This window comes from Ranitomeya variabilis, chromosome 3, assembly GCF_051348905.1.
Source record: "Ranitomeya variabilis isolate aRanVar5 chromosome 3, aRanVar5.hap1, whole genome shotgun sequence".
NCBI classification, from domain to species: Eukaryota; Metazoa; Chordata; class Amphibia; order Anura; family Dendrobatidae; genus Ranitomeya; species Ranitomeya variabilis.
The window spans coordinates 706950603-706976543 of record NC_135234.1 but is presented as its reverse complement, the minus strand read 5'-3'; the positions used below and the strand labels follow the sequence as shown (position 1 = coordinate 706976543).

Genomic DNA, 25941 nt, shown 5'->3' with positions numbered 1-25941 from the left:
ATTAATTATCTTTTTTAGGGGGTGCAGAAAATCTTCTCCTCTGCCTATTGACAAAATGTCAAAATAAGTGAATTTTGCCTCTTTTTTTCAGAGGTTTCATGTCAACAAGCCATATTCCAGCTTTTATTTTTAAAGCGCTGTTATAAAGTGAAAGCTGCGCTGTAATTAGTGGTTATGGGCGATAGTAAAGGCACTTTTCTTTTTCTTTTCTTTTTAGGACAGGTTCACACAACGTGGTTATTTTTCATCGTTTTTTTTTTTTCTGCAGCAAAACCTGATCTCTCGGCAGCAAAGAAACTGCAGAAAAAAAAAATGTTTTCCTTGTTTTTCTTACGTTTTTGCTGCATTTTTTTGTGCTTGTTTTTGCGTTGGTTTTGGCTTGCTAGGTTTGTCTATTGAGCATGCTGATAGTTTGGTGTTGGGGAAATAAAAAAGTCCTGTTTCATAAAATACGTATTTGGCACAAAAAAACACAGCAAAACCTGTTACCTGCGTTTTTGGTGCATTTTTTTTTTCGGTGATTTTTTTTCAGCGCCCATTTAAGTCAATGGCTGAAAGAACTGACATTGTCTATGTCCAAAAAACCATGCAAAGCACAAAATACTGATGACAAAAAAACTAACGTGTATGCATGAGATTTCTGAAATCTCAGACATAGCTGATACTGGAAAACGCAGCTGAAAATTTGCGTTAAGAAAGCGGAAAAAAACGCAGCAAAGACACCCAGTGTGAACTGAGAATTAGACAGTTTTTTTATTTTATAAATCTGTCCCTTTAATTTGTTTTGTGCCATAAAAATAGAAGCAGTGGAAGAGAGTACAGACATGGATGTTACAGCTCTGTCGCCAGGTGGCACCGCACCTTCATTGGGGAATCCCAGTCCTGTGCATGCTGAGCTACGTATAACCGTATAACCCCGCCCACACCACTGATTGGCAGCTTTTAGTGTACACTGTGCATAGGCAGAAATCGGGCAAAATAGTGGTGGGGGCCGAGTCATACAGAGCTCATGAATACGGAGGACTACATGGCAGCAGATTAACACGTCCTCAAGTGATAATCTCCTGCTGATAAAACCGTGATATTATCAAAACTGCAGCAAGCAACTAAGTAAGTAACACTCTGGAATCTGAGTCTTTGTCTCTACCTTGGATTTGGGAGAGAAATAACATGGTTATTTCCTCGCTGCTAATGAGTGGATTGAAGATCCAGGAGTTTGTATAATTGCGGTTTTTAATCATTTTATGCTTTGTCTCTACCTTATGATGCTATCCAGTTAAGTGGTAGTGTAAGGAGATGGACAAAGGGAAGATTTCCACAGTTAATGTATAACAGGATGTCTGCGAGTTTGTGCTGCCATCTACTGGCCAAAGATTGTAGGGCAATAAAAGTGGATAGGATTGCATCAGCAGGAACTGCATAACAAAGCGCCTGATTCCTGAGGGCAGGAGATTGGAGGAGACACCAGGTCAGATTACAGCTGTGGTGCAGTTAATAATTATAAAAGGCCTAGGAGGGTAGTGAAGGAGAGAAGCTGGTGCCTGAACCTGTAGCATGACGGACGCGTGTTGCCGTAAGGTTGGCTTATGGTCACCATGTCGAGTGGCCGGAACCGGAGATGAGAGACCAGAGCTAAGAGATCCAACCCAAGGGAGCAGAGCCAGAGCAGAGAGAGGCAACCAGGCCGTTGAAGAGGGACATTTGTGTGAGCTGTGACTTCTGGTGTAGATGTATGGTATACAAGGGATGGGCGATGTGTTTCAGGGGACGAAGGTGGTCAGCATAATGGGTGTGCAAAGTGATTCATAGATAAAGGACTCGTGGCCTGACGGTGTGGTATCATATAAGCCTATATTCCTGCTCATATTGCCTGGAGCGTGACAGAGAGATGGCAGTAATGAACCCGATAGTGACGGTGATGCACCTTGGCTTAGGGTACTAGGACCAAGACATCCCTGGCGATAATATTTCATTATTTGTAATATTAGAACTATATACCTATAGAACCATATATCTCTGAACTAATCTCCATATATCTTCCCTCACGTAATTTCCGGTCCTCCCAAGACCTCCTTCTCTCCTCCACACTTATTCGCTCCTCATCCAATCGCCTTCAAGACTCCTCCCGAATATCCCCCATCCTCTGGAACTCTCTGCCCCAACACGTCCGGTTATCCACCACTTTGGATCCTTCAGACGGAGCCTGAAAACCCATCTCTTCAGGAAAGCCTACAGCCTGCACTGACCCCGCTGCCTCCTCATCACTACCGGAGATACTGCCTCACCAACACCGGAGCTCCTGCAACCCTCAACCTATTGTCTCCTTCCCCATAATCCTGCAGAATGTAAGCCCGCAAGGGCAGGGTCCTCGCCCCTCTGTATCAGTCTGTCATTGTAAGTTTGTCTACTGTAAGTGATATCTGTAACTTGTATGTAACCCCCTTCCCATGTACAGCACCATGGAATCAATGGTGCTATATAAATAAATAAATAATAATAATAATAGTGTGTGATTAGAATTGTTGATATTCGGTATAGCAGAATTGCTGTATTGTACAATAACTTAGTCCTTCCACTGTTTGCTTTACCCTTTATATTGTTCTGTAGGCCCCACTTGTACCTCTGTGTCGTCCTCCTCCTCCGCACTGTTGCATCTGAATACCTGTTTGCAGCTTTCCACTGACCATTCACCCTGACAAGAGCACACATGATGACCCAGACACATTTTAGTTGCGCCACATAACCACGCTTTTTCATAGCGCCCAATCCGGGCACCTTGTTTACATACCGCAGGTTGTCCCCTCACCCTAGTTATGCCCCTGCACCATCTGATGACTTGTGGTTGATGTATATACATATTTCTAGTTTATTTTAAAGGGCCAGTCCTGCTCCGCTCACTTCCATGGAAGATCTGCCAATGCTGTATACTGTATACAGGCTATTGACTGGACTGGGAGGCTGGCTGTAGTTTTTCAATGGAATAACTGATAGGGAGTCCCGAATAGATGCCCACCCACATGATCAGTACTTTATCTCGCATAACTTTCTGAGAATCTCCAGAAACATGTAAGTGCAGATCCGTGGCTGGCGTTATCACTTCTGCCTGTAATGATGACTCCTATCTGCAATTTCCATACTTTACTGTATATATGCTTCAGCTAATTGGATTAAGGAAAAAAAAACAAAAAACAGGTGAGCGATTCTTTCGGGGTCTGGCGCCCCAATGGCAGCAGCTGGCACCTGCGCCGTGTCGGACTGGACTTTCTCTTGTCCGCAAGCTGTTGCCTCCACAGAACACTAAGCCTCTTCTGGCCGCCGGCCTGGGAATCTAAGTTATGGAATCTCATGCATGGAAAAACAGCGCTGGTATTTGTTTTCCTTTCTTTTATGCTTCCTGACATGAAATGCAGGAAAGTGCCATACCCTGGCAGTGTGTGAGCCCAGCCTGGTGCACCCATACCCTGGCAGTGTGTGAGCCCGGCCTGGTACACCCATACCCTAGCAGTGTGTGAGCCCGGCCTGGTACACCCATACCCTGGCAGTGTGTGAGCCCGGCCTGGTACACCCATACCCTGGCAGGGTGTGAGCTCGACATGGTACACCCATACCCTGGCAGGGTGTGAGCCCGGCCTGGTACACCCATACCCTGGCAGGGTGTGAGTCCAGCCTGGTGCACCCATACCCTGGCAGTGTGTGAGCCCAGCCTGGTACACCCATACCCTAGCAGTGTGTGAGCCCGGCCTGGTACACCCATACCCTGGCAGTGTGTGAGCCGGCCTGGTACACCCATACCCTGGCAGTGTGTGAGCCCGGCCTGGTACACCCATACCCTGGCAGGGTGTGAGCCCGGCCTGGTACACCCATACCCTGGCAGGGTGTGAGTCCAGCCTGGTGCACCCATACCCTGGCAGTGTGTGAGCCCGGCCTGGTACACCCATACCCTGGCAGGGTGTGAGTCCAGCCTGGTACACCCATACCCTGGCAGTGTGTGAGCCCGACCTGGTACACCCATACCCTGGCAGTGTGTGAGCCCGGCCTGGTACACCCATACCCTGGCAGTGTGTGAGCCCGGCCTGTCTGCTCACTTCACGGCTCCGCTCACCGAATTCCCCATGAAATTACAATGCTTGATCCTCTAATTATAACGCCACCTTGCGGATTTTCCACTCGCATGTGACCGATTTTCTTGGACAAGTGCCATCCATAGTTTTCATGGATAATCATTCGTACCTATGATATTCTATGGGGCTGTGCTCATGTCCGATTCTTTCCCTGGACCAGAGGGCCATGTCAAAATTCGGAGACCTGTCCAGTTTTGAGTCAGGTGTCGGATCAAAATCTATTGTATGGGTCTGTGAAAAAAAAAAACAGACTGCACTCTGATGACATCCAAGTGCGATTCGATTTTCACAGAGAAAGTGGAGAAACGTTTTTTCTTTTTTCCTTCCGCGTCTGAGAAAAACTGATGCCGCTCTGATAAGTCTGATTTCGAGTAATCGAGCCATTTTTCTCGGCCACGTGACCCGGCCCATATACTGTTTCCACTACGTAAAAATGAATAAATGACAATAATAAAAAAATGACAAAAGTGAATACATTTGCATAAATTGACAACTGGATGGTACCAGTTAGGGGCGTATCCGAACACAATAGGTCACTGTCCAATTCAAACTGCCAGTGTCCCCATGTAGGGAAACTCCCCTTTTTTTTAGGGCAATGGTAACACCCAGTTGTCAATATAGTCATACTTTTCTGTGGTGGATAACCAGGGAACGATGCAGCATAATTTTGTTTTGTACAACCAAAGTTAATTTTTGGTAGCAGTCAGCCAGGAATTTTATTCACATGTTTTATTTTTGTTCTTGTACACAAAAAAATTGCCTGATTTCTTTTTTTTCTTTTTCATTAGTGTGCTAAACCTGATTAATGTCCATTCTTGATCCATTTGTTTAACGTCCTTGTGCCAATTGATTTTCTAGTATAAGAATTAAAAACTGAAGAAGGTTTTCCAGTCTTCTCTCGAAATTAGAAAAATGGACAGCGCACGGATGCAATGTGTGTCAGTTTTTTCTTTTTTTGTGTGTGTGTCGACAGATTCACTTTTGAGTGAGTTTTTGGTGATACTTTTTGTCCTGGTGAGTTTTGTCTGCAAATTTGTCCAAACCTGGACGTGCCACTGATTTTTTCCACAAAAAATAAATATCCATGTGAAAAGGCTCATAAGCTGTAATCGGTACGGGTTCTATCTGTGAAAAATATAGACAATGGTGAGAAACTCTGAGATGTGATGGGCCACGTCTGCCAGAATCGGGGTCTGTAGGACATAGCTCCCTGTTTTGGTCAGAGGGGCTTTGGAGAAAGATATGGGGCTTGTTTTGCAGGACTACAGCCTTGTCTTTCTAACCCATATATCCCCAATAATGGTGCGGCCATTACTGGTTGGTTTTAGTTTTAGAGTGGAAGAAGGGAAGTGACAACCACTTCTCGTTTCTGGAAAGATTTGGGTTTTTTTAGCTGCCCGTTTCCAGAGTTGGACTTGATTTGCCATTGCCAAGGATTGTATATAGAATTTTTGTCGTAGCAACATTATATTTCATTACTAAATTCAGTTCTCTTTTTGTAATGGCTTATAACATGGACATTGTTTGGTTGAGCCGGCAGATCATTCACAATGGAAAAGCGTTATGTAATGGAGTGAGTTTAAACACATGTTAAGAATAACAGATCCATGAACAGGATTGTAGGTGAAGAACGGAATCAACAAGTAAAAGCAATCCATCTAAAATCTTTGTAATATAGCTTTACTTTTTTTTACTTTTTGAGTGTGGACCTGAGTGTGGACCTGAGTGTGGACCTGAGTGTGGACCAGAGTGTGGACCAGAGTGTGGACCAGAGTGTGGACCAGAGTGTGGACCAGAGTGTGGACCAGAGTGTGGACCAGAGTGTGGACCAGAGTGTGGACCAGAGTGTGGACCAGAGTGTGGACCAGAGTGTGGACCAGAGTGTGGACCAGAGTGTGGACCAGAGTGTGGACCAGAGTGTGGACCAGAGTGTGGACCAGAGTGTGGACCAGAGTGTGGACCAGAGTGTGGACCAGAGTGTGGACCAGAGTGTGGACCAGAGTGTGGACCAGAGTGTGGACCAGAGTGTCTTGGATGAGGAGAAAATGGAGGAAAAAAACTCCCCATCTTCACCATTCTGTCAGTCCGTGAAAATCAGACTGCCCTCAGTAATGCAAGTCGATGAGTGCATGGGAAACATTGGACTTTACTCGGATGACATCTGAGTGCGATCCGAATATTGGATCAAACTCGGACATACAGCAAATTTTCTTCCTTGGACAGTCCCTGTCCGACAGAAATATTGGACATATACACGGTTCCATGCACAAACATTCGTCCAAGTGCGATCTGCGCTTAATGACTGGCGCAGTGATTGAACCCTGACCCGTCATACGTATCCTCGCTGTATGCCATGGCCGTCTCTAAGGAGAATATCCCGAAGACCACAGACCATTGTCTTCAGAATTATAAGAAACTTATGTAAGACTCTTCCTGAGCTATTAGTGGCTTTTCCTTTTACCAACTTTTCACTTCATCCTGCTCATTTCTGCAGAGTTTATTTTATACCTAGAAGCTGAAGTGTACAGTAGTCTTGCAATCTGGAGTTTTCGGAAGTGTCTGTGCAGTGAGGTTTATATTTTTTTCTACTTTTGGATATTTGATTATATACAAATTGTACTTGTATTGTATCAGGCTAGTAAGATAAATGATGGGAAAGTGGTGAAATGGTTTGTGGTATTTTCAGAAAAATGAAGAAATTACATGGATTTGATGAGGTCATGACAACGGTGTAATTCTGCAATAAGGAATAACACTATTTCTGGCTGTGTTAGGTCTTGTATTCTGTATTTTTCACCAGTTTTTCCTTCTGTAAACCCTTATCTAGAATGGCTGCTCAACTCAATACACAGGGACATGAGGGATTCTTGCTCTCCTATCTGTTTAGCGCATGTTCAGAAGCACACAAAACAGTAGTACTGAGCAGTGCAGCTGTGAATCCTGCACCTGGATGAGATGAACACTTACTACTGTAGAAAGCTGCAGTCAATCTATCTTTTTGATTTTCTCTCTCTGATATCCCTTTATAGGTTTCAGCAGACCTCTGTAATCTGGTCCCTTAGTATGATGGCAGTCCATTTTATCTTTTACCCGTTTTCAGAATGAATGGCGAGCTCAGTAAGCAAGAAGGATGAGAACCAATGGCTCATAAACAAAGAAAATAACAAAATTCTCTGATAAGCTAGAGCACAAAGTTTCTTATATTATCTTGCACTATTGATTTATGCAAAGTTTTGTTGACAAGATTGTGGCCGGTTTCACAGCAAACCAGGGAATCAGTTGGGTAGAAGATTGGTATTCGTTGAATGCCGGTATATAAATTTGGAATGAAAGATGGAGTTTCCCTTTAAATAATGTTCTGGAATTTTAGAAATGTTTAAAATTTTGTGCAAAATTAGAACTTATTGTGTTTTTGTTTGTATTTTAGCTTCTCCGGTGGGTAACGGATATATAAAACCACAAGTACAACCAGTATCCAGCACACAGAGAGACAAAGGACCACCAACCATGTTGCCCATCAACATTGACCCAGAGAGTAAACCTGGAGAATATATTCTCAAGAGCTTGTTTGCAAATTTTACTACACAAGCGGAGCGCAAGATTCGCATCATAATGGCTGAACCCCTGGTGAGTACGCTGGAAGAGCTGGAATAATAGATCATTTCAAATCTTTTTTTTTTTTTTTGGCCAAATTTAAATAACTTATTGAACGGATCAAATTAATTTAAGATAGGAAAGTATCCATAATTGTGAAAATGGTTATCTACGATGTGGAGATGTTGGCTGTATTTTCTGTTGTTACAAAAATTGAAAACTAGACATGGCCCATCAAGTTAAACTTTTTGAGATCCATTCCACAACATATATTGCTAGATTATTAATATCCCACAGTGCCGTTTTGTTGCGAGAAAGCCATTGAGATGTTTTTTTAAATGCGGATAGTATCTGCCATTACTACCTTCTGTGGTCGGACATTCCACAGTCTCACTGCTCTAACTGGAAAGAACCCTTTCCTGTTGTGATGCTAGAATCGCTTTTCATCTACATGTATTGAGTGGCCCCCTGGCCCTTTGTAAGGTGTTTGGGTGGAATTAATCATGTACCACACATGTATTTATATATGGAAATGAGATCTCTTAAAGGGAATCTGTCACCAGGTTTTTGTTACCTCATGAGAGCAGCATAATGTAGGAAAAGAGACCCTGATTCCATGAATCACTTAGTCTACTGGGTGAAGCAGCTGTGATACAACCAGAGTTTTTAGTTGTAGCATGTGGCAGAGCTCCAAAAGCTGCCCTCACCCACACCGCAGCTTTTGTGTACATTGTCTATTGACAGTGAGCTGCTAATCAGTGCTGGAGGTGTGGTCGGACCAGTGCTCATTCCAGCTGTAGTCCAGGCAGCGATAATCTCCTGGTGATAAGACATTCATTGTATTGAAACATCCCAGTAAGTGATGCATCATGGAAATCTCTCTCAGCCCCTACCTCATGCTGCCCTCAGATTACATAGTAAAAACCTGCTGACAAATACCCGCTAACATCTTTTTTTTCTAAGCTCAACAAGCCCAACTTTTCTAACCTCTCGTTATAAAACAGACCCTTCCATCCTGTAAATGATCTAGTTGATCGTCTTTGGGCAAAGAATAACACAAGAAGAGGGATACCACTTTGCACTGATCGTGTGCAGCTCAGTCCGCTTACTTCCCCAGATCTCATCTGCAGTACTCGGCTGAGGATAGGTGCGGAGCTTCTTCTAGGACAAGACGTCTTTGAGATTTCGTTTTGTTCTGTACAACCACTTTTTGAATTTTTGATTAAATTGAGAAAAGTAGTTGAAAACAAATAAAAATTCTTAATTTGGATTTCCGCTCTTATTTTTTGCATGCAAGTTAGGAAACGCTTTTTCTGTAGCAGCTTTTCCGCCTTTTGATTGCCCTGGTTACACATGGACCTAGCAACTCTCTGCACAGAATTCAGTGCTTGGGTGGATCAGGAATGTTCTTCACTTGATGTGATTGTGCATTTTCTAAATATATATATTGATGGGAACGACCTCTGTCTGTGCATGCAGATTGGTTCAGCCTCCTTCTGTTATCAGATTTTTCCTGACATTGACAAAAGGCATTACTCAGCATTCTGCTGTTGTATTTGGTGTCTTGCCCAATCTATTTTTACATGATGGGATCTTTACAACTTCCTGAGCGACTGTCACCTCCCTCCACAGACACATCTGCTCTTCCATCCTGTAATTTATGCAGGACAGTAGTTAATGATTGCACCCTTTGTCAACATGAACCCGTGAATCCATACTTGTATGCCATAAAATACTAATAATTTCATGTATTTGTTGATTTTATCTATGGTAGTTACTGAATAGAATTGTGAAGCTTTAAAAGTAAATTTAAAGAAATATCTTAAAACACTTCATCATTGTTTTGAGTTTGGTGTGACTACTGTTTTTCTATGATCTCTGGTTACCCATAAATCTACGAGTTATTCTTTCTGGTTGTGCTGTTTGTAACCAGGCCCTGGGTATTAATCCAATCTACCCAGTTCTAGTAATGCTGGAAACCATATATTAGTCTAAGCATAAAGGGTTATTCCCAAAATAGTACGTTTTTTCCTATCCATAGCGGTCAGACTCCAAGCGATCCAAAAAACAGGAACCTGGAAACCAAGCTCTGCAGAGCCCCATTAAGAATGGAGTAGATGTGTGCATAGTTGACCTCTGCTTCATTCATTGTCTGTGGGTTTCCGGGAGAATGCCTAGAGCAACGCTCTATCCAAGATGGAGCTCGGCAGCCAGGTTCATAATCCCAGTCCTGGGGATTACTGAGGATTCCAGAAGTCATATCTTACTGATCAGTAAGTTATCCCCTATCCTATGGACAGGGGATAACTTTTTGGGAAATAAGCCTTGAAGGTGCCATGATATTTGGTGACCAACCTCCCCTTATGCATGGAGGATTGGTTCAACTGATGGCACATGCATTTTTAATGGTAAGAGTTGAGAGAGTTCCCGCTAGTCGCTACTTTCTTTCTTGAGAACTGAAGGATCAGACATTGAGATTGAACAATCCTAATCCTACTTGTACCTGACATTATGTGGAGAGCTGGAAAGTCCTCATGAATATTTAGATAGTTGTCTAGATCTTCTGAAATCTGTTGGTTTAGTTGACTTTTTACTATTGTGTATGGGGGCCCTTAAACTATAAAGTATCTTCAACTGGTCAGGTGCTGATGTTTGTTGCCAGCCAAGACTTGGTATGGATCATGACATGTGTGTTCCATGAGGCAAAAAAGCTTGTATGTGATGGCAGCTTGACTCGGCACACTATTGTTTGATGATCACTCCAACAGAAATCATGTCCACCAAGGTATACATACAATAGAGTAATGCTGTAATGTCTATTGTCTGCACAAGTCCCCTCTATAAGTTGTAAAGCGCTGCGGAATATGTTGGCGCTATATAAAATTATTATTATTATTATTATTATTAATAGAGGCAGCTTATGCAACTTGGAGAGAGCGGACTTAGCCCTAGTTGGGATCCACCGCCTTCACTCTAGGGTGAGAAATTCCTGTGTAGGAACCACCTCCTCCTAAGAAAAGGACTTTATCACCAACCTAACATGATGACATAAGTGTTTCTCCAAGGACTAGAGCTTCTACCATCATGGTCTGCTTGTGTCTGATCTGGTGTGTTCAGGTTACATATTGGACCAGATGGATTGTGTTATTGATTGCAGTTTGGATTGCAGTGTACTTGTATGTAACTGAGCGTGGTCACCAAAGAGTGATCAGAAATAATATTATCCATTTGTAATTATCGGGCCATGATTACTACCATCCAGCTTTTCTTTAGGAACACGGAAGGAGATGTACTTCATCTGACCCTGTAACAATACCTTCACTATGTATGGCTGGCAGTGCACGGGGGTAGGATAGGCAACTCGGTCTCATTGAATATTATAGAAAGATGGGTTGATCCATCACTACCTAAGATGATCCACATAAAAACTTTTGATCAAAAAAGTTACAAGTAATCAATCGATGTATATTCCAAAAATGTTCGATGAAAAACATATTTTTCGGGGGGATTGGGGGATGTTCTACATTTCGAATCAAAACTCCCGACTCTTCAGTCATAACTGTTTTAATGGAAAACTTGGGACCTGCGATTCAAAGTGTGTACCTACCCCATCTCACCCCACCACATCCAAAAAAAGAAAAACCCATAAATGCATTTTTTGTGTGTGTGGATTTTCTTCTGCAAGTTGGATCAGTCCTTTTCATTCTATCCAGTCCTTTAGGGTTTGTTACCAAATCAGCCCTTGAACCCTGATAGATCTTTATCTTGTATGACTTAATCTGTATGAGTATATAATTTATGGAGCTTTTAATATTTAACTTCATAAATCTTTTATGTGGAAATGGAATATTTTATATTTGGTGTCTCTGCTGTGGAGAGCAAGTAAAATGCTTTATATAGGAACTTAGGATTCCCTAATCTTTCTTGCTGTTGGTAAATGTTGAGCTGTTCTTAGCGGTCTGCTCCCTGCAGATAACTCGTTTTCCAGCACATATTCACTAGGCTTTGTTACAATACAGGAGGCACATATTACTCTCAGCGTAATATTGGCGAGCTTCCTAAAGTGAACCAGACCCTATAGTGTCCTCTGTAATCTAAAGGCTTTGTATAGTTTTAGATGCAGTGTTGGTATGATTATATCCAATTATTGCCAAAAATATACTGTAGGATCCCCAAACAAGCAGGGGGCTGACCATTTATAATGATATCAAATAAACAAATAAATGCCCCCATACAGTGCTCAAGTAACACCAACATACTAAGACCAAATAACTCCAGATGTAAACTAATATCAATGGTATACAGTACAATGTCTAAATGATAAGCTATAAATTGAATAAAATGTATTGTGGTCACAGGGCACTGGGTCAAACTGTGCTACCGCTCATTCGCACTCCTCTAAGGTAGACAAGTGGCGGTATAATAATAAGTCACACATATGTGAATAGAGACACATAAGAGGTCTCCCACCCTCATTCAAATGTAAAAAGCGTAAAAAAGGTAGAAGTAGAGGGGCTCGCAATATTAAAGTCCCATACAATGAATAGGGTAAAGTTCAAATAGTGCATATGTGTATAGAGACCTATAAGGCCACGTTTACACGTTGAATATTTGGTCAGTATTTTACATCAGTATTTGTAAGCCAAAACCAGAAGTGGGGGATAAATACAGAAGAGGTGATATGTTTCCTTTATACTTTCCTCTAAGGGCTCATATGCATCATCTCAAGGCGGATATATCATTGGTGCAACCTGTGCGGCCGCACAGGGGCCCAAGAAGTGAGGGGGCCCTTTTCTACCTCCAAATTGGGTGCAATTTTGCATTGTTAGGAGCTCTTCGACTGCAAAGGGCCCAAATACTGTTCTTGCACAGGGGCCATTTTATATCTGTATCCACCAGTGAATAAAATCGGTTGGCTGTTGTTCCTGAAAAGTCAGAAGAGTGTCGTGTAAGTGGCATAGGATTTTCATGCGAGTATAATGCGATTTTTTTTTTTTTTTTTTTTATCACCTATCATCCGAATGACATGTGAATTCAATCCGCATGCAATACGATCTTAACATTAGCTTTTACATAGAGTAATTCTCTGTCATTTAAATATAGTTTTCAAAAGATATTCTTCAAAATATATGTGAGTGAGATATTGCGTTGCGTGTGTAGCTTACTGTATACAGCTCTGGCAAAAATTAAGAGACCACCACATCAAAACCCTGTCATGGGCAGCCCAATCTCCAGACCTGAACCCCATTGAAAACCTTTGGAATGTCATCAAGAGGATGATGGATAGTCACAAGCCATCAAACAAAGAACAACTGCTTACATTTTTGCGCCAGAAGCAGTGTGAAAGACTGGATGAAAGCATGCCAAGACGCATGAAAGCTGTGATTAAAAATCATGGTTATTCCACAAAATATTGATTTCTGAACTCTTCCTGAGTTAAAACATTAGTATTGTTGTTGCTAAATGATTATGAACTTGTTTTCTTTGCATTATTTGAGGTCTGAAAGCACTGGTTTTTTTTTTTTAGTTTTTGTTTTACCATTTCTCCTTTTCAGAAAAAAAACCCAAAAGTTATTGCTTGGAAATTCGGAGACATGTTGTCAGAAGTTTATAGACTAAAAGAACAATTTACATTTTACTCAAAAATATACCTATAAAAGCCCTTGGCAGAAGCCATTAGAATAAATCAGAATATTACCGGTTTAACTAACTTAGGTGAACAATACAAGGTTAGCTTATTTGCTGATGACCTCCTTTTGACTATTACCAATCCCCATACAACAATTCCTAATCTCTTATCTCTGCTTAATATATTTGAAGACATTTCGGGGCTAAAAATTAATATAGACAAATCGGAAGCTCTCTTTATTAATACCAGCAAAACTATTCAGGATAATATCACCTCCCAATTTAAATTTACAAAGAGGGATAATTATTTAACCTACTTGGGAATAAATATTACAACAAACAGAGCTAACCTCTTTAAATGGAACTACACACCACTTATCCAGAATCTTCACACTGATTTGTCTAGGTGGGCTTCGCTAAACTTATCTTGGCTAGGCAGGATCCACACAATAAAAATGGTGACCCTCCCGCGGTTTTTGTACCTTTTCAGATCTCTCCCAATACCGATTTCAGCTAAAACGTTCTCAGGTCTTCAAGCCACAATATCCAAATTTATATGGCAGAATAAAAGGGCTAGAATCCCCCAAAAATTAATGTTCCTCCATAGAAGACATGGTGGAGTTTCACTCCCAAATCTATCTTTATATTATAAAGCGGCACAAGTAGCACAACTAACAAATATATGCGCCCTAAATAACAAGCCAAGGTGGGTTCATTTGGAGTCACATCTCATTAAGCCACTCACATTACCAGGCCTCATGTGGTCCACGGGAAAAATCCCCAAACAACTATTTACAACAGCACCTTACACTGCTCACTCGTTTAATTTGTGGAGACGAGTTAGATTTAAATATTCACTGCAATCAGATCCCTCCCCATTAATCTCTATTTTTGGTAACCCGATGTTCACTCCTGGTCTGGACCCACGTTCGTTCACTTGGTGGATATTACGAGGGATTACAACAATAAAACACTTGTGTGACCCTTTCGGTACCCTGATGGACAGAGCAGAATTCGTGAGGAAGTTTGAACCCCCGATTAGAGAAATAATGCATATTAATCAGATTTTGCACTTTGCAGGTGGCCTAACTCATGGTAATCGGCCTGTTCCTGCTTCTGGTTTTGAACAAAAATGCCTTTCAGACCCAATGGGAAGGGGGACAATATCTTTGCTCTACTCTATTATGATTCCACCTCATGATAAGAAGAAGCTGGGTTTTATGAGACGGTGGGAGGAGGAGTTGGGTGTCGAGCTGACGTTGGAGAATTGGAGGAGGTGTTGCGACACACTAACTAAAGGTAGTCATCAGTCATCTCTAGTGGAAACCTCGATCAAGGTCCTTCACAGGACTTATCTAGTGCCAACTAAACTCCATAGCATATTCCCCAATGTCTCAAATTTATGCTTCCGGGGCTGCAATCTACCTGGGGACATGATACATATATGGTGGTCTTGTCCAGTGGTGTCCAACTTATGGCAAAAGATGGGCCTTCTGGTTGACCAACTGGCGGGGAAAAAGACCAACCTGGACGCCTCTGTTTTCCTGCTGGGGGCGAGACACCCGGCTCTTCCTAAAGATCTATTTAAGTTGGTTTCTTTTCTCTTTATGGCTACTAAAATTCACATTGCCTCAAAATGGAAGAACCCCGCGTTGTCGATCCATATGGTTAAAGAAAGGATGAATAACATTATGTTCTATGAACGCATTGAGGCCACTAGAAATGATAGGTGGGAACAGTTCTTTAAGATATGGGGTCCTTGGATGGATCTGTATCCTAACTTGCACTTGAGTCAGACTCTTCATCTGTCCCCATAGTAATCTGACTCTATGGGGATAACGTTTGTTATAAATTAAAAAGTAAATGCAATTTCTCCCTTCCTCTATGTTTTTCCCTTGTGTTGTCTTTGTCTTGTCCACCCTTGTCTTTACAAGGAATATGTGTTCTTATAATACTCAATTTCAGACTCCCCTGCGAGGGAGTTCATTCACATTGCAATTTCATTTTATGAATGTTAAAGTTGAAATTTCAATAAAACCTTTTTGAAACTAAAAATATACCTATAAAGAGAAAAGTCAGACAAACTGAACATTTTGCAGTTGTCTCTTAATTTTTGCCAGAGCTGTATGTATCTTGGTAATAAATAAAAACTAGAAAAAAAAATGGCGTGGGATCCCCCAAAATTTTATTAAACCGCTGAGGGGAAAGTGGACAGCTGGGGACAAATGTTTATAGCCTGGAAAGGGGGGTAATACACATGGTGTTTCCCAGGCTATTAATATGAACTCACAGTTCTATGCTTAGCCTTTTACTGGTTGTTAAAATGGAGACCCTCCCCCCAAAAAATTATTTAGGGTCCCCTATAACTAATAACCAGCAAAGGCTAGGCAGACAGCTGCAGGCTGATATTATTAGACTAGGAAGGGGATTTTGGCCCCCTCCCAGTCTTAAACATCAGCTCTCAGCTGCCCCAGAAAAGGCACACCATAAGATGTCACTTCTAGCACCTAGCCTCGCTCTTCCCACTTGCCCTGGTGCATTGTCAAGTGGGGTAATAGTACACTGTGTGCAGAATTATAAGGCAAGTTGTATTTTAGAGGATTATTTTTATTATTGATCAACAACCATGTTCTCAATCAACCCAAAAGACTCATAAATATCAAAGCTTAAAATTTTTGGAAGTTGGAGTGTTTATTTTTTTAGATTTGGCCATCTTAGGAGGATATCTAGAGGTGCAGGTAACTATTACTGTGCAGAATTATTAGGCAACTTAATAAAAACCAAATATATTCCCATCTCACTTGTTTATTTTCACCAGGTAAACCAATATAACTGCACAAAATTTAGAAATAAACATTTCTGACAGGCAAAAACAAAACCCCCCAAAAATTAGTGACCAATATAGCCACCTTTCTTTATGATGACACTCAGCAGCCTTCCATCCATAGATTCTGTCAGTTGCTTGATCTGTTTACGATCAACATTGCGAGCAGCAGCCACCACAGCCTCCCAGACACTGTTCCGAGAGGTTTACTGTTTTCCCTCCCTGTAGATCTCACATTTTTATGAGTGACCACAGGTTCTCTGTGGGGTTCAGATCAGGTGAACAAGGGGGCCATGTCATTATTTTTTCTTCTTTGAGACCTTTACTGGCCATGCACGCTGTGGAGTAGTTGGAGACATGTGATGGAGCATTGTCCTGCATGAAAATTGTTTTTCTTGAACGATACCGACTTCTTCCTGTACCATTGCTTGAAGAAGTTGTCTTCCAGACACTGGCATTAGTTCTGGGAGTTGAGCTTCACTCCATCCTCAACCCAAAAAGGTCCCACAAGTTCATCTTTGATGACACCAGCCCATACCAGTACCCCACCTCCACCTTGCTGGCGTCTGAGTCGGAGTGAAGCTCGCTGCCCTTTACTGATCCAGCCTCTGGCCCATCCATCTGGCCCATCAAGAGTCACTCTCATTTCATCAGTCCATAAAACCTTTGAAAAGTCAGTCTTAAGATACTTTGCCCAGTCTTGACATTTTCTTATGTTTCTTGTTCAAAGGTGGTCGTTTTTTCAGCCGTCCTTACCTTGGCCATGTCCCTGAGTATTGCACACCTTGTGCTTTTTGTTACTCCAGTAACGTTGCAGCTCTGAAATGTGGCAAAACTGGTGGCAAATGGCATCTTGGCAGCTTCAAGCTTGATTTTCCTCAATTCATGGGCAGTTAATTTGCGCCTTTTTTGCCCAACACGCTTCTTGCGACCCTGTTGGCTATTTGCCATGAAACGCTTAATTGTTCGGTGGTCACTCTTCAAAAGTTTGGCAATTTCAAGACTGCTGCACCCCTCTGCAAGACATCTCACAATTTTGGACTTTTTAGAGCCCGTCAAATCTCTCTTCTGACCCATTTTGCCAAAGGAAAGGAAGTTGCCTAATAATTAAGCACACCTTATGTAGGGTTTTGATGTCATTAGACAACTCCCCTCCTCATTACAGAGATGTACATCACCTGATTTACTTAATTGGTAGTTGGCTCTCAAGCCTGAACAGCTTGGAGTAGGACAACATGTATAAAAAGTATCATGTGATCAACATACAACTTGCCTAAGAATTCTGCTCACAGTGTATTGGGGTTGATGTCAGCTTTGTATTGGCAGCTGACATCCAGGCCCATTGTTAGGATTGGAGAGGTGTCTAAAAGATGCCCCATTACCAACCTCAGTCATATTATAAATAATAAAACACCCTTAATAAAGTCATTTAATTGAAATAAACACACTGACACGTTTATTTTAATGAAGAATAAAAAGAAAAATGTATACTCATCTTTACTCCTAATCCACTGAAGCCCATGTCCCCTGTAAAAGACTTTAAAATAATTTACAACCATATTCCTCACCTCTCCGACAAATTAGTCAATTTGTCACTTGGCATGATGCGAGCATTCAGACTGCCAGCCAGCAGAGACACTGAGCTGCGTTTCATAGCATCCATGACTTGCTACCTATTTACTCAGTGACAACTACCAAGGTATAAGCTAATTTTTCTGTTCAGGTTTTACCTTGCAGTGCTGTTATTTTGGGGGAATTTATCCTCATTGGCTGACCTTCCCCTTCTTTTCTGTGTTTGTTGGTTATTTTTTTTTTTTCTTTTAATAATTTTTTAATAAAGATTCTTTGATTTTTTTTTTTTTTTTTTTTACCCATTTACTTCAGTACTTGCACTTTCTTTTTTCCATGGTTTTGCATTTGATTGGTGGTTTTGGGACATTTATTTTGGGCAGGGTTACAATCCCTATGTCATTTACAGATCTTCTGTCATAGTGCTGTAAATAGAACACAACACCTATAGTATATCCTTAAGTGGTTAACCGAACATTAGATATCCACCTATACAAAGAGGCACCACACATACATAATGTAAAAATGATATTTTATTAATGACAAAAATTAAAATAACAACATGGTCATAAAAAAGCCAAAGCAGGCAGACGTGAGGAACAAAAGACACGGAAAAAATGGTGAACAACCTGGAAATTGCTACAGTAAAAAATACCAGTGTATCAGTATAGCTCTCATTCAGGTAAAGACATGATAAAAGTCATCACACAAAACAGTATAACTTAGCTACATATAAGAGGCTCAATACAAACGGACAAGCATGTATCATATTATTAGTAATTAAGGCTAAAAATACCATATATACTGACATGCAACATATCCAAAAATCGTAACCCAATATACGTGTCCAATGCAATACATAAGGCAGCATGTATTTACCAGAAAAATGGAGAGAAACCATGAGTCCACCATACCCGACGCGCATTTCCGGACGAAGCATTTCATTGTGAAACGCGCGTCGGTTGTGGTGGACTCCTGGTTTCTCTCCATTTTTCTAGTAAATACATGCTGCCTCATGTATTGCATTGGACACGTACATTGGGTTACGATTTTTGGATGTGTCCAATGCAATACATGAGGCAGCATGTATTTACTAGAAAAATGGAGAGAAACCAGGAGTCCACCACAACCGACGCGCGTTTCACAATGAAATGCTTCGTCCGGAAATGCGCGTCGGGTATGGTGGACTCATGGTTTCTCTCCATTTTTCTGGTAAATACATGCTGCCTTATGTATTGCATTGGACACGTATATTGGGTTACGATTTTTGGATATGTTGCATGTCAGTATATATGGTATTTTTAGCCTTAATTACTAATAATATGATACGTGCTTGTCCCTTTGTATTGAGCCTCTTATATGTAGCTAAGTTATACTGTTTTGTGTGATGACTTTTATCATGTCTTTACCTGAATGAGAGCTATACTGATACACTGGTATTTTTTACTGTAGCAATTTCCAGGTTGTTCACCATTTTTTCTGTGTCTGTTGTTCCTCACGTCTGCCTGCTTTGGCTTTTTTATGACTATGTTGTTGTTTTAATTTTTGTCATTAATAAAATATCATTTTTACATTATGTATGTGTGGTGCCTCTTTGTATAGGTGGATATACAGTGCCTAAAAGTAGTATTCAACCCCCTGCAGATTTAGCAGGTTTAATAAGATGCAAATAAGTTAGAGCCTTCAAACTTCAAACAAGAGCAGGATTTATTAACAGATGCATAAATCTTACAAACCAAAAAGTTTTGTTGCTCAGTTAAATTTTTATAAATTTTAAACATAAAAGTGTGGGTCAATTATTATTCAACCCCTAGGTTTAATATTTTGTGGAATAACCTTTGTTTGCAATTACAGCTAATAATCGTCTTTTATAAGACCTGATCAGGCCGGCACAGGTCTCTGGAGTTATCTTGGCCCACTCCTCCATGCAGATCTTCTCCAAGTTATCTAGGTTCTTTGGGTGTCTCATGTGGACTTTAATCTTGAGCTCCTTCCACAAGTTTTCAATTGGGTTAAGGTCTGGAGACTGACTAGGCCACTGCAACACCTTGATTTTTTGCCTCTTGAACCAGGCCTTGGTTTTCTTGGCTGTGTGCTTTGGGTCGTTGTCTTGTTGGAAGATGAAATGATGACCCATCTTAAGATCCTTGATGGAGGAGCGGAGGTTCTTGGCCAAAATCTCCAGGTAGGCTGTGCTATCCATCTTCCCATGGATGCGGACCAGATGGCCAGGCCCCTTGGCTGAGAAACAGCCCCACAGCATGATGCTGCCACCACCATGCTTGACTGTAGGGATGGTATTCTTGGGGTCGTATGCAGTGCCATCCAGTCTCCAAACGTCACGTGTGTGGTTGGCACCAAAGATCTCGATCTTGGTCTCATCAGACCAGAGAACCTTGAACCAGTCAGTCTCAGAGTCCTCCAAGTGATCATGAGCAAACTGTAGACGAGCCTTGACATGACGCTTTGAAAGTAAAGGTACCTTACGGGCTCGTCTGGAACGGAGACCATTGCGGTGGAGTACGTTACTTATGGTATTGACTGAAACCAATGTCCCCACTGCCATGAGATCTTCCCGGAGCTCCTTCCTTGTTGTCTTTGGGTTAGCCTTGACTCTTCGGACAAGCCTGGCCTCGGCACGGGAGGAAACTTTCAAAGGCTGTCCAGGCCGTGGAAGGCTAACAGTAGTTCCATAAGCCTTCCACTTCCGGATGATGCTCCCAACAGTGGAGACAGGTAGGCCCAACTCCTTGGAAAGGGTTTTGTACCCCTTGCCAGCCTTGTGACCCTCCACGATCTTGTCTCTGATGGCCTTGGAATGCTCCTTTGTCTTTCCCATGTTGACCATGTTTGAGTGCTGTTCACAAGTTTGGGGAGGGTCTTAAATAGTCAGAAAAGGCTGGAAAAAGAGATAATTAATCCAAACATGTGAAGCTCATTGTTCTTTGTGCCTGAACTACTTCTTAATACTTTAGGGGAACCAAACAGAATTCTGGTGGGTTGAGGGGTTGAATAATAAATGACCCTCTGAAAAAACTTTTCCAAATTTAAAAAAAAAATAAACAAAGAAATAACATTCTTTTTTGCTGCAGTGCATTTCACACTTCCAGGCTGATCTACAGTCCAAATGTCACAATGCCAAGTTAATTCCAAATGTGTAAACCTGCTAAATCTGCAGGGGGTTGAATACTACTTGTAGGCACTGTATAGTGCTGTAAATGTGGCTCTTGGGACTGGTTTGAGAAGCCTTGCAGGTATACCATCAATGCCAGGTGCTTTGTTTGGCCGCTCTCTGTGCCCAAATAACTTCACATTCCAAAAGATTGGATTTTGGTAACTTTTTGTTCCTACGCTCCTTATGATGGTCAAGGTTGGCGCTGTCATATCGTTCCTTTGTGTATCTTTCCTATCTCTTCTTGATGTCCCGCTGGTTGCTAATTTCATTGCTATAATGGTCCTGTCATCTCAGTGTGAGGAGACTTATGTGCCATACATGCTCCTCTGGGAAATTAAATATGTAAATTGTCTCTTAAGAGGACCTGAACTCTAGTGACACCTAATGGAAGTAGAAATCCTAAAAGTCAATATCTACCCTTCATTGAGCCATGCCATATGACTTTGAATAAAAGCCAAACCAGGACCTCAATCTGCAGACAGTGTTTCGGGGGTGTTGCTACTTCCACTACAGTGGAAATTATAGGTAAAAAGTCAAGGGCGGGGGGTGAATACTTTCACAAGCCACTCAATGTATATTTACAGTAGTTTTTTTGCCCTGGGAAATTAAAAGCCAATGTTTTCTTTAGTATAATTTCACTTTTTTTTTGTTACGAACACTTTTGACAACCTATAAGACTTTCTTCTGAGCCTGTCTTCAGTCTGGGAGGAGAACCCTTCGGCTGAGTGATTCTGCTCCTTTCGTTTTTTAGCAATTGGTGGGAGTCTCAGCAAATAGACCCCTACCGATCAAAACTTCTTACATGTCTCTATGAGAATGGAGATACTCATTAATCAAATCTGGGAATTATCAAGAAGTATCTATAAATGTTAACGAAAACTCCTACAAAGGTCAGTGAAAGTCAACAAAGTATGTGAGGCTGTAATTCATCCCTCAGAGAGTGACCAAAATAATTCAGTGTGTCCTGAACTCGCCTCTTACAGCTTCGGGCATTGGGAGGTCAGTGTTTTATTAACCTCTCAGATGCTGGTCTTCTCAAGATGCTATCTTCACTGTAGAAAAAAATGAGTAACCTAGAATACCGACCTTCAGAAAAAGACTATATGGTCCATCAGCTCTATTTTATGTTTGTATATTTTTTTTATTGTTTTTCATTTAGATAACATTTTTTAAAGCTGCATTTTTGTATTTATATGACCCACCCTTTCTTACAACTCCTCAATGTTGAAGGTAAGAAAACAAAAATCTATGGCTAAGAGCAATAATATTGCCAAAAATGCGTTATTATTTTTTGGGTTTTCTACAAGAGCATGTGTATCTTTAAAAAACCAAGAGAATTCTGTAGACTTTTAGGGAGTGGAATACTTTTGCAAGGCACTGTACATGCTGATGAGTAAGACATGATCTCAAGAACAGAAGGTGTATGTTTTCTCCATGATTTCGTATAAATCATAAGGTGCTGGTTCATAACTGATGTGTAGAAGTCAATAAAAGCTTCATTAGTTGTAAATCCTTGTATATTTCCAAGTCTTAATTGCAGCTGAAGACATTTTGTTATGCTACGAGTCTGTTATCCACCAGAAGCTGAAAGGGGTTTATCTACTTTGGCATTTCTCCAGTGAACCGTCCTGAGAGCTTGAAAAATACTTGGTAGCCCACCGACACTGGTGATACCAATGCAGCTGTTCTATATTTCATTTCTGTAGACTTGACAAGCTTTTTAGGTAATTTTTTTTATGATTCTGTATTCGTATCAATTTTTTTTGGCTTTTACATTTTATTTGTATTGAGTATAAATTTACAGCAGTTCCCACATCTGGCAGTTTAGATGAGATCTCCGTCATTTCATGCTCTTCTGCTCAGTTGATGAGGTTGCTTCAACAAACTTAGGGTACCGTCACATTAAGCGACGCTGCAGCGATAGCGACAGCAATGCCGATCGCTGCAGCGTCGCTGTGTGGTCGCTGGAGAGCTGTCACACAGACCGCTCTCCAGCGACCAGCGATGCCGAGGTCCCCGGGTAACCAGGGTAAACATCGGGTTGCTAAGCGCAGGGCCGCGCTTAGTAACCCGATGTTTACCCTGGTTACCAGCGTAAAAGTTAAAAAAACAAACAGTACATGCTCACCTGCGCGTCCCCCAGCCTCTGCATCCTGACGCTGACTGAGCTCCGGCCCTAACAGCAGAGCGGTGACGTCACCGCTGTTGCTTTCACTTTCAGTTTAGGGCCGGCGCTTTAGTGTCAGGAAGCAGAGGCTGGGGGACGCGCAGGTGAGTATGTACTGTTTGTTTTTTTAACTTTTACGCTGGTAACCAGGGTAAACATCGGGTTACTAAGCGCGGCCCTGCGCTTAGTAACCCGATGTTTACCCTGGTTACCAGTGTAAAATATCGCTGGTATCGTCGCTTTTGCTGTCAAACACGGCGATACACGGCGACCTAGCGACCAAATAATGTGCAGACCTTCTAGCAGCGACCAGCAATTTCACAGCGGGATCCAGATCGCTGCTGCGTGTCAAATACAGCGATATCGCCATCCAGGTCGCTGCAACGTCACGGATTGCTGGCGATATCGCCTAGTGTGACGGTACCTTTAGGTTAGCCATCACATTTGTCAAATTTTCTCCAGTCTATCCTCCTCATGATATGAGCTTATGATATTGATGACCAATCCTTTTGGAAAGGTCATCGGTTTCCAATCAGTGGTGGGCAGTCATCCGGTTCCCCAACTGCATGAGTGTTTTTCAGCTTTTGTGGCGGCTGTCTGTAAAATGAGACTGTGACCTCCATCTGTATCAGCTCGGTAGTCGTTCAACATCTTACGTCAGCACCAAAAAGCTGTTTTCAGCTCTGGCAGTGGCCATCTATAGTCATTGATCCAAACATGAACGGCATAGCTTCGTTGGATTTACTAACCAAAACAAGCCTCGTAGAGGGAACCTATTGGACACTTTGTCCTGCCTGAGTCATGGTGAGCAAGAGATCCAGAAAGGTTCCCTCACTACAGATGACCAGTTATGTCCACAAATTGTCGAGATGATTGGCTCCGCATACAGCTCCACGTGCTTGACTACATTGCTGATAGGTGTAGAAGCTGCCCTGTATTGCTTGCATCATCGGTCTTCGTGAAAAAGCGTCCATGAGCGCTAGCTACAATTTATTCATGTGCTTTCTGAAGTCTTTTGCACACACAGGGTGAAACACGCTCTACCGAATGAGCCTTATGTTTTACTTTGAAGCATTTTTGCTAAAACTTTTTGAATCCGGCTGGGAAGCCAAATCCATTCAGAGGCTTTTAGAGGCTTCCTCTCTTATCCGCTCTTCTTAGGTAGTGTCTTTTCATGTTGGTGCCTAACCTCCGAAAAGGCATTTAAAGGTACATATTTTTTGGAGGGGGTGGGGATTGATCATATGACTTGTGGCACTTAGGTATATTTAACGTAAATAAATGATCCTTGTGTATAGTCAGATATAAAATTTGGGGCTTCTCTTTTGGGGATGTACTTAATAGTATTTACTGGTATACTTTTTTATAAATGTGTTACCATTTGTTAAGTTTGAACCCTTTTTTTTTATATTCTGTTTTTATAGGAAAAACCATTAACAAAATCACTTCAAAGAGGAGAGGACGCCCTGTTTGACCAAGTAAGTCACACAAAGAAAAATTTTTACTATGAAGAATCACGAAAGAGTAAAATGTCTCTCTGTATGCGGAATGTAAGATACAGTGGGTACAGAAAGTATTCAGACCCCTTTAAATTTTTCACTCTTTGTTTCATTGCAGCCATTTGGTAAATTCAAAAAAGTTTATTTTTTTCCCATTAATGTACTCTCTGCACCCCATCTTGACTGAAAAAAAACAGAAATGTAGAAATTTTTACAAATTTAATAAAAAAGAAAAACTGAAATATCACATGGTCATAAGTATTCCGACTAGTGATGAGTGAGTGTACTCGTTGCTCAGGTTTTCCCCGAGCACGCTCGGGTGACCTCTGAGTATTTATGACTTTTCGGAGATTTAGTTTTCATCGCGGCAGCTGAATGATTTACAGCTACTAACCAGGCTGAGTACATGTGGGGGTTGCCTTGTTGCTAGGGAATCACCACATGTAATCAAGCAGGCTGTAGCTGTAAATCATTCAGCTGCCACGATGAAAACTAAATCTCCACGCAGTCATAAATACTCAGAGGTCACCTGAGTGTGCTCGGGGAAAATACGAGCAACTAGTACACTCGCTCATCACTAATTCAGACCCTTTGCTCAGACACTCATATTTAAGTCACATGCTGTCCATTTCCTTGTGATCCTCCTTGAGATGGTTCTACTCCATTATTGGACTCCAGCTGTCTTTTAATTAAAGTGATAGGACTTGATTTGGAAAGGCACACACCTGTCTATATAAGACCTCACAGCTCACAGTGCATGTCAGGCCAAATGCGATTCATGAGGTCAAAAGAACTGGCCGAGGAGCTCAGAGACAATTGTGGCAATGCACAGATCTGGCCAAGGTTACAACAGAATTTCTGCAGTACTCAAGGTGCCTAAGAGCACAGTGGCCTCCATAATCCTTAAATGGAAGAAGTCTGGGACCACCAGAAGTCTTCCTAGACCTGGCCATCCAGCCAAACTGAGCAATCTTGGGAGAAGAGCCTTGGTGAAAGAGGTAAAGAAGAACCCAAAGATCACTGTGGCTGAGCTCCAGAGATAGTCAACTTTGTGGAACTTTCTCCTATCATTGCAGCCCTCCACCAGTCGGGCCTTTATCGCAGAGTGGCCCGATGGAAGCCTCTCCTCAGTGCAAGATATATGAAAGCCCGCATCCAATTTGCTTAAAAAGACATGAAGGACTCCCAGACTATGAGAAATAAGATTCTCTGGTCTGATGAGACGAAGATAGACCATTTTGGTAATTCTAAGCTGTATGTGTGGAGAAAACCAGGCACTGCTCATCACCTGCCCAATACAATCCCGACAGTGAAACATGGTGGTGGCAGCATCATGCTATGGGGGTGTTTTTCAGCTGCAGGGA

The 25941-nt window shown here is 41.7% G+C and overlaps 1 protein-coding gene across 7 annotated transcripts in view; it reads left to right on the top strand.

The window, feature by feature from the left end:
- The window catches only part of FRY (FRY microtubule binding protein), a 396668-nt gene that overhangs the window by 205113 nt on the left and 165614 nt on the right, over nt 1-25941 (top strand). For all 7 annotated transcript variants that reach the window (XM_077298259.1, XM_077298260.1, XM_077298256.1 and 4 more), the window contains 2 exons: nt 7549-7748; nt 24503-24556. In XM_077298259.1, the coding sequence (XP_077154374.1) occupies nt 7629-7748; nt 24503-24556 (174 nt within the window). In that variant the 5' untranslated portion in view covers nt 7549-7628. The remainder of the gene's footprint in view (nt 1-7548; nt 7749-24502; nt 24557-25941) is intronic.